Source organism: Anolis carolinensis, unplaced genomic scaffold, assembly GCF_035594765.1.
Source record: "Anolis carolinensis isolate JA03-04 unplaced genomic scaffold, rAnoCar3.1.pri scaffold_14, whole genome shotgun sequence".
Taxonomy (NCBI): Eukaryota; Metazoa; Chordata; class Lepidosauria; order Squamata; family Dactyloidae; genus Anolis; species Anolis carolinensis.
Genome location: NW_026943825.1, coordinates 12784706 through 12794600, shown reverse-complemented (window position 1 = coordinate 12794600; position 9895 = coordinate 12784706). Strand labels below are relative to the sequence as shown.

The window sequence follows — 9895 nt, the reverse complement described above, 5'->3', positions numbered from 1 at the left end:
CTCATACATGTTTAAAGTAGTATTAGCTCATCTTATCCATAGCAAAACACTCAAAACACACATCAACTCTTTGAAAAAAACAGTGTTAGGAATCTGAACACTGTCGGTTTTTTAATGCATCACATAATGGACATTTGCTAGTGGAATGTTCCCTCCTCCACCTCTTCATTCTTTTTCTTAAGTTATACAGGAGAAAGTAAAATTGTTGGCATAGGTCAAAACACAACTACTGAAATGAATGGAACTTGTTAGCTACAACAACCAGTCATGTTACATGAACTATGCAGAGCTAATCCTACAACTTACAGAGAAGGAAAACAACATGGGAACCAGAAGGGCATAAGTCAGGGGGGAATAAGGAACCTGGGGCTCTCCTGCCTATTATCCATGACTGCTTGGGACTGACTGATAGGATGCTTAAGCCCATAAATATGTGGAGGGCCACGGTTTTTCATTCCTGGAACAAGCAATGATAACCTCTGAAAGAACATTTTGCAGTCTCTGTATCTGCCTGCTTCTTCATAAAAACACAATCCAAGTCCTTGTGACGTTTCTATTAACAGGTGCCCTGGAGTTTTTAGTTACTACCAGTAAAAAGAGCAGGGGAAGGAGACCATGCTTAGGCCTTGAGTGGCTTATCAGGCTACAATTATTTGACCACAAAAGACTCGATGAGTGCATGTCTCCGCCTCAATAGAAGAGACCCACCAGAAAACCTGTGAATTGTTTTATTAAAGTGAATGTAAACAAACAGTTCTGACCAGAGCACCATCTTCCACCACATATGCCTAATACGCAAAGTTAACAGTACGGCATAGACTAAAAAACAACCTAGCCCAACAGCAAGACAACTTTAACTCTGGATTCGACAAACTGAAGCCCTTCGAGAAACTGACATCTACAAGCCTGTCTCAGATCCACTCATGGGATTTAGCATCACTGTATGCGTAGGCTGTGTCTCCAGCAGCCAACTTACAGGAGTCATTCTATTTTCTGTCTTCTTTTTTTTTCTTTCTTGGAGAAAAGTATAAATTCAGCCACAAAAATGATGTTATAAAGAAAGGAGGAATCAAAATAAAATATGAAGTAGAAAAGTCCCAACAATTCAAAACACTTCCTTCTTCAGAGAAAAGGAGAACTTTTTGTTAAAAAAACAGGAACAGGCTGTCAAGAGCGGCAACTGACCAATGCAGTTCACTGGACCAAGATTCTTTCTCTCATGACCAGGCCTGGATTGAGTCCACAACCAAGCCTGCCCTGGAGCACTCATAGCTTCTCATTATGGCGCTTCTGAGGGAGCAGAGTGCATGTTTCTTCATCAGAGAGGTCTCTGCAAAGACATTCTCGTTGGTTTATGTTGTATACCTGCCAGTTCAAGCCAACCCCTTCCATGGGAATTCCAGGTGTTTTAGCCTCCCATCAACTTTCAAAGAACAGCTCAGTTTTCTAGTTGCAGCAGGAACAGGATTTGTCCAAGTGAGGGAATGGCTTTTGGGCTCACCGGATCATGTAGGCCAAGCCTGCCCCTATTCCAGCCACACTGGCAAAAGCCACCAGAACATTCCTGATGCCACCTTCTATGTCCTCTACATGGAAGAACTGAACAAATCCCTCCTGGAAAAAAGAAGCGAAGGATTAATTCTTTTCAAGTGCCTATGGCACCAGTGGCATTCAAGACACTTTCACAATCACAAGGATGGACCACATACTAGATCCAACAACCATGCAGAGCAAGGATATAGACATTTCTGATTGACCTGAGAAGGTATAAGGGGGAGCTGGACAGAAGACTTAACAGCTTTTCTCTGCTCCGTATATTAGTGATCACACAGACTTTACAACACTTTTTGCAAAACCTACTGAAATGTATTTCTTCATGCAATGGCTACTGGCACTAAAAGATGGAAGGTGTGCACACTCATCAGTTTCATGGGAAGGTGCCCTGAAAGTTCATACACTTTGAAGATTTTAACCATGCTTTCCACATGCTTGGCAAAACAGGTGATGATTTAGCTGAACCATTTATTTTAGAGCCCAGACAATCACTTCCAGGAACCCCCTGGGCTATGCAACTTTGAAAGAGTTACAAAAGGAAAGGATTGCTTACTTACCCAGGCATTATGTTTCAATAGCCATTCTCTCTTGTCCGTCACCAGCACATCAGTGATAATTTCTATTAAAGTGTTGATAGCATTCTCTTGGTTTATGCTCTTCAGGTGTTTGGCAACAAAGGCACCAAAAGAGATGAGAGTCACAATGCGGCCCCAGTTTATTATGCCATCTCTGAAGACCTCTGTTGTCACTTCTGCCACAGACGCCAAGTCCTCTTCTTTCTTTATTTCCAACTTTCTAAGCATTCCTGAATAAGAAGAGGAGGGGACATGTTAAGCATATGCTCTAAAAGCACAGATCATGGAAGAGAAAATATTATTCTACTGAAACATGATTGAAATAAGCACTATTGCCCTTTCAAACAAAACACAGATTGGGAAATATTTAAACTGTAACCAAATTCTGTTGCAATTATTCAATACCCTTGTGTAAGAATTTTGAAACAGTAACAATTCTGACATGAAAAAAGTTACCTCAAACTGTTTCTGAGACTCAGGAACAAGGAAGTTAGCATTACTTTAGGGAGTTGCCCAAAGCAGTTTATTTGAGTCAAGCGACGCAACTATTCATAAGGCTTGAAGCCAACAAGAAAACATTCTGTCTGCTGCAATAGGTTCCCATGGAACCAAGTGAGCCAAATCTTAAGCTTTCTCTAACCTGGGAAATAAATACCACTCCTGACTTCAAGGAATACTCCTCCTAAAATAAGTACTGCACATGTCAAAAATCTTTTCTTAATAATCTAAGCTGCCAAAGGTCTCAGCAGCTCTGCCATAACCTGGCATATTAGCTCAGCAGGGCTAACCTGTCATATTAGTTTGATTCTCTCCCAGCATATGTTTACAGTAAGATTGGTAACTGCCTCTTCCTCTCATGGACACCTGGCATTTTCTGTTTGATGCCCGTTTATTGTGAACTGAAGTATTATTTTACTTGCATGGGAGATTAGGGCACGGTCCAATGAACAAATCCCCCATGCAGATGGTGTCCCCTCTCCTCGGGATTGAAATATGTGTTAAGCCAGTGGTTCTAACCTGGGATCCTCAGATGTGTTTGACCTTTGTTAGAGTGTGAAAGGATTCTATATCTACAGCTTAAGTTAACTTTACCAATTTTCTCTTTGTGCTTTCAAAGGAGGCTCTGCTTCAATTGCTAAAGTGCAGGCTCGTCTTCAAAAGATTGTTTTTTAGTACAGTAATCTGTCCTTCTTTCTTCAGTTTAGCATCTTTCATCACTATATTACATTACTCTTAAGATAACCCAAAATACTGTTGGTTCATTTTTAAAGCTACTCTACAACTCTTCATTTTGAATTCTGGTGACATGATAATGTACTCATCTGAAAAGGACTATCAAGTAGAAAACTCTGCTTTACAGCAACTTAGGAATTCATTTGTTCATAAGCAAGTGCTAGCTAATCTGTCACCAGTCTGCAGTGAGTTTCTGTTCACTTGCCAGGCAGAGCAGGATGTGAGCAACCGCTAGGCCTAATCTCCCATCAAAGGATATTTTCCGCAGGCAAAGTTTCCCCCACCCCCATGATTTGGAAGACAAAGTTCAGTTTCGTTTCTGCTGATCTTGACTTTTGTTTGTAAGAAGTCAGGACCATATACATAAATGCCACTAATCTGGGTTATGAAGGATCCTATCCTACCACATAGATCTGTCCAACAGAGACCTTGGGATCCCAACACCTTATAAATACATTTAGTGGGTTGGGCCTTTGAAGGGTATCAACAGAGTATTAAAAATAGAAATTTAACAATGTATCCTTCCTACATTGAAGTGACAATATTTCTATAAGGGGTTTGTGTATACTGCTGTGTTTACTAACTACTTTCAGTCCCCATTGTGGGGGGAAAAGGAAGAGCCAAGTGACCAATTACATAGCAAAACCCTGAACAACACCCTGCCATGATACCTCTAGTAAGCCAACCAAGTCACCACAATGTTGTTGTTGCTTTTGCCATGTTTTTCTGTGTGGTCCTTTCTATAGCTCCTCTTTTTAGGGTCCCCGTTCACACAAAACCAGGGAACCTTCTTCTACACAGAAAACACCACTCTGAGCATTTTAAAAACTTTTGTTGGTTGCAGTTTGGGAGGAGAGGTATAAAGGGTGCAGACTCCCTCAAGGGACATATATTCAACCCCTTAAAACTCCTCACAGCTACAAGAAATGGCTGCCATTCCTCCCCATCCTCACCAAACACCTATAAAAATACAATACTGAAACTTTTCAATTGAGGTCACTAAAACAACTGAATAGAAACATCACACCACCAAATCTTTTTTAAGCATGCATTACTCAGATTTATAGTACTGTTTTATAATTTTGACCATATATACACGTGTGTGTGTGTGTGTAAGAAACAGGCAGATGCTGTATGTCTGTGTATACACCACATATAAATTATTCAGGTATTTATCTTATGTACACACACATATATATCTCAGATGTATACATGGAAAGAACTATCTGTCCATATGAAATAAGCCCATATGTATGAATTATGCATACATATACATACATATATGGCATACAGATATAATTTCCTATATACACAAAAGGGAAATACATAATATTTTACCCCCTACATATATCCACCTGGATAATGGAACAGTATATATCACAGCTAAATTTTCAAATATTTACAAGAGGGAAATATCTGAGCATATTAAATATATTTATCTATCTATACATATAAAATATGTCCATGTGTGTGAATTATTTATGGCTCTCCCTGCCCAAGGAAGCCAGAATGGCCCCCTCCCTGCTGTTCTTCCAGCAGCAGGTTAAAACCTTTTTATTCAGGTAGGCTTTTAAAGTAGGTTTTTAAGATCATCAGGGGCTACTGTAATTTTGCCTTGCAAATGGCCAGCTTGATTAGCATTTAATGGCCACTGTATAGTCTGACATGGTGGTTGCTAGAGTGGTCCAGCATTTCTGTGCTGGACCACGTCAGACAATGCAGAGAAGCCATTGAAATCCACAATCATGTGGACAATTTCAACAGAAAGGAGGAAACCATGAAAATGAACAAAATCTGGCTCCCAGTATTAAAAAAAAAACCCTCTAAAATCAGGATAGTAAACAAAGAGCAACACTCAGAAGACAGGAGAATTCCAGACAGGAAACAATCAGAGCCAGCTAACACCTCCAAAGAAAGGATTCTCTCAGGCATGAAGCAGCCAGGCTTTGAATCTGCAAGGCAATTCATTGATAATCAAGCTGGCCAATGGCAACATTCACACTTGCCTCCAGCAGACAAAGAGTTCTTTCTCCCACCCTGGACATTATTCTACAGATATATAAACCTCACTGACCTAGCTTACAATATACCTCACAACTTCTAGGGATGCCTGGTAGTCAGATTTTGTTCATTTTCATTGTTCCCTCCTTTCTGTTGAAATTGCCCACATGCTTGTGAATTTCAGTGGCTTTTCTGTGTACTCTGACATGGTAGTTGTTAGAATGGTCCAGCATTTCTGTGTTCTCAAATAATAGGCTTTATCCATTTGAGAAAATGCTTTTGGAACATGGCCAGACAGCCCGGAACTCTCACAGCAACCCAGTGATTCCGGCAATGAAAGCCTTCAACAACATTTATTTATTAGCAACATTTATGTCCCGCCCTTCTCACCCCGAAGGGGACTCAGGGCAGTTTACAAGTATATATACATACAATATATTACATTATACAACTACATTGCAATAATATTAGTAATATTGCATGTAATATAAATATACAATTATAATAGCGAATTATAATTATTTCATTGTATTACATCATAATATTATTAATATTACATGTATACTATGTACAGTAGAGTCTCACTTATCCAAGCCTCTGGATTATCCAAGCCTCTGGATTATCCAAGCCATTTTTGTAGTCAAGGTTTGCAATATATCGTGATATTTTAGTGCTAAATTCGTAAATACAGTAATTACAACATAACATTACTGCATACTGAACTATTTTTTGTCAAATTTGTTGTATAACATGATGTTTTGGTGCTTAATTTGTAAAATCATAACCTACTTTGATGTTTAATAGGCTTTTCCTTAATCCCTCCTTATTATCCAAGATATTCGCTTATCCAAACTTCTGCTGGCCCGTTTAGCTTGGATAAGTGAGACTCTACTGTATATGAAAAAGAATCGCTCTCATTTATGCATTTGATATAGAGATTCCTCCACTGTTATTGTTCTAGTGCAGGCATGGGTCAACTTCGGCCCTCCAGGTGTTCTGAAGTCCCAAACCTCTGGAGGGAGGGCCGAAGTTGGCCCAGGCCTGATATAACCATTCCAACAGCCTCTCTTACCTACAAGAGGCCCTCCTTCCAGGTGTTCTGAAGTCCCAAACCCCTGGAGGGAGGGCCGAAGTTGGCTCATGTCTGATAACCATTCCAACAGCTCCTCTTGCCTACAAGAGGCACTCCTTCCAGGTGTTCTGAAGTCCAAAACCCCTGGAGGGAGGGCCGAAGTTGGCCCAGGCCTGATATAACATTCCAACAGCCTCTCTTGCCTACAAGAGGCCCTCCCCTCCAGGTGTTCTGAAGTCCCAAACCTCTGGAGGGAGGGCCGAAGTTGGCCCAGGCCTGATATAACATTCCAACAGCCTCTCTTGTCTACAAGAGGCCCTCCCCTCCAGTTGTTCTGAAGTCCCAAACCCCTGGAGGGGGGGCCGAAGTTGGCCCAGGCCTGATATAACATTCCAACAGCCTCTCTTGCCTACCAGAGTCCTTGGCTCACCTTGGAAGGCCAGCAGGTGCTTCTCCCGGAGGCTCTCGCCCACCCGGCGCAGCGTCTCCAGCGCGCGCGCCACCTCCGCCTCGTTGGGGCTGCTCCCGAAGCGCCCCAGCAAGCCTTGGAAGGAGAACTTGGGCCCGGTGCCTTTGGACCCGGCCTCGTCGGCGGCCTCGCGCAGGTAGCGGCCTACCACTTCCAGCGTCGTCTTCCGCAGGTGGTCCGGGAAGAGAGGGGGCCCTCCTTTCCCTTTCTCTCCTTCCTCCTCCGCCATCTCTTTGTCCGGCGAGGGGGTGGAAGACGGCACCGTCGCGGCCTCCTCCTCCTCGGCTTCCTCGCAGCCGTCGAGCTCCCCTTCAGGCAGCGGCAGGGAGGCCGGGCGCCATTTTGGTTGCTCTCCTTCTCCCTCAGCGTCGCAGCCAATCAGCGCCCGCTGAGACCCCTCCCAGGGGCCAATCAGCGCCCTCAGGGGTCCGGCGCGAGGCCCCCCGCCAATCAGAGGGCGCGGCCTCTCTGAGAAAAGACCTGAGGCCTTCGGAACCGAGACGCCGCCGCCGTCGTTATTATTCCCGCCGCTACTTTCTCCGACGCCTCCGCCGGCTCCAGGTGAGGCCGGCGTGTTCGGGGCCATGCTCGGGGCGCCCCCGCAAACCAGCACCATCGATTTCTTGTTAAACATGGCGGCCTTCTCCTCAGCGAGGTCTTCCGTCTCGTCGCGTCGCTGTGGAGAGGGGAGTGGCGCCGCCAACGGCCGGGTCTTATATATGGCCTCCGGCGTGACGTCAACGCGCACGCACAAAAAAAGGAAACCACGCCCAGTTTCCGGGCGGGGAGGAGGGAGAGGGGAAAGGATCTCGCCAAGTTGGCAACGTGAGGGGCGTGGCTAAGGAGGCGGGGGCGTGGTTAAAAGGAAGGCGTTTTCTCCATAGATCTGGGAACTTCCAGGAGGAACCGTGGAATTCCCTAGATTTGGAACAATAATCTTGGCATCCAGAGGAATATATAGAAATATATCTTGAATGTGAATATATAATTATTAATCATAATATATTAATACAGTAGAGTCTCACTTATCCAACGTTCTGGATTATCCAGGGCATTTTTGTAGTCAATGTTTTCAATACATCGTGATATTTTGGTGCTAAATTCGTAAATACAGTAATTACTACATAACATTACTGCGTATTGAATTACTTTTTCTGTCAAATTTGTTGTATAACATGATGTTTTGGTGTTTAATTTGTAAAATCATAACCTAATTTGATGTTTAATAGGCTTTTCCTTAATCCCTCCTTATTATCCAACATATTCGCTTATCCAACATTCTGCCAGCCCGTTTAGCTTCGATAAGTGAGACTCTACTATATATCATTACAATGTTAATATTTCTATATATTATATTTGTATATATGCACAGTACAGTCTAACTTATCCAACACTCGCTTATCCAACGTTCTGGATTATCCAACGCATTTTTGTAGTCAATATTTTCAATACAGTAGTCTCACTTATCCAACATAAATGGGCTGGCAGAATGTTGGATAAGCAAATATATTGGATAATAAGGAGACATTAAGGAAAAGCCTATTAAACATCAAATTAGATTATGATTTTACAAGTTAAGCACCAAAACATAATGTTAGACAACAAATTTGACAGAAAAAGTTCAATACGCAGTAATGCTATGTAGTAATTACTGTATTTATGAATTTAGCACCAAAATATCACGATGTATTGAAAACATTGACTACAAAAATGCATTGGATAATCCAGAATATTGGATAAGCGAGTGTTGGATAAGTGAGACTCTACTGTACAGTAATTACTACATAGCATTACTATGTATTGAACTACTTTTTCTATCAAATTTGTTGTATAACATGATGTTTTGGTGCTTAATTTGTAAAATCATAACCTAATTTGATGTTTAATAGGCCTTTCCTTAATCTCTCCTTATTATCCAAGATATTCGCTTATCCAAGCTTCTGCCGCCCCGTTTATGTTGGATAAGTGAGACTCTACTGTATATAACATATTAATATATTAATAGGGGCCACGGTGGCACAGTAAGTTAAACTACTGAGCTATGGAGCTTGCTGATGGAAAGGCTGGCAGTTTGAATCTGCGGAGCGGGGTGAGCTCCCGTTGTCAGCCCCAGCTTTTGCCAACCTAGCAGTTCTAGGAAGGAATGGGGCTAGAGGAATGCAGAGTGAAGGCCGAGGGAGGTTAAAACAATGCGGTTTGATACTGCCTTAACAGTTGTGGCTCAAGGCTATGAGATCCTGGAAGTTGTCGTTTGGTGAAGGCAGAGAAGGCGAAAGGCCTTGTAAAACTACAACTCCCAGGATGCTATTGCCTTGAGCCATGGCTGTTAAACTGCATTAACTCTGAGAGCGGTTCAGCGGTGGAACTCATTGGTAGAAGGTCTTTGGAGGCTTTTAAACAGAGGCTGGACGGCCATCTGTTGGGGGGGATTAGATTGTGCTTTTCCTGCCTGGCAGAATAAGGTTGGACTGGATAGCCTTTGGGGTCTCTTTCAACTCTAGGATTCCACAGTAATTCAACCAGAAAGGCCCCCCCAAGGCTGTTTTTGCAGTCTTTCCTTCACTGTTGACATCACTGAATGGATTCTTGGAATTCTTCCCAGCCTTTTGTTCCCGTTTCCATATTTGGCCTGGAAGGGTTTTTCCTCCCTTGGCTGCTCTGTTAATAATAATAATGGTTGTTTTTGAAAATAAGCAAACCACATTATGTAATCTGATTACATAAGTCCTCTCCGTCCGCATTCCCCACCGATGACACCGGACAGGTTCTGAAAGACGCATGTTAAGTTGCTAGTCCTCAAGGAGGCCTAGGCATGTTGAAGTGGGGTCAAACTGCATTAATTCTACAGTGAGGATGCACCAACCCAGTTGCAACTACTATATATACATTCAACACATTAGGTTGTTGTATGTCTTTCGGGCTGTGTGGCCATGTTCCAGAAGTATTCTCTCCTGACGTTTCACCCACATCTATGGCAGGCATCCTCAGAGG

General features: G+C 42.7%; 1 protein-coding gene across 1 annotated transcript; it reads right to left on the bottom strand.

The window, feature by feature from the left end:
- Positions 1-67: 67 nt before the first annotated feature.
- mcl1 (MCL1 apoptosis regulator, BCL2 family member) lies at positions 68-9684 on the bottom strand. The gene is made up of 4 exons (XM_062965208.1): positions 9625-9684; positions 6866-7742; positions 2112-2359; positions 68-1614 (listed from the first exon to the last, which is right to left on the bottom strand). The coding sequence occupies exons 1-4, from the start codon at positions 9682-9684 to the stop codon at positions 1498-1500; spliced, it is 1302 nt and encodes a 433-aa protein (XP_062821278.1). The 3' UTR covers positions 68-1497.
- Between the last annotated feature and the right edge of the window lie 211 nt (positions 9685-9895).

Bases quoted from the DNA above. Each gene is read 5' to 3' on its own strand.
- mcl1 (XM_062965208.1), bottom strand. From the start codon at position 9,684: ATGCGTCTTTCAGAACCTGTCCGGTGTCATCGGTGGGGAATGCGGACG. The intron at 7,743-9,624 runs GTAATCAGATTA...CCGCCTCCTTAG, and splicing joins TGCGGACGGAGAGGACTTAT to CCACGCCCCTCACGTTGCCA. The intron at 1,615-2,111 runs GTAAGTAAGCAA...TCTTTTTTCCAG, and splicing joins TATTGAAACATAATGCCTGG to GAGGGATTTGTTCAGTTCTT.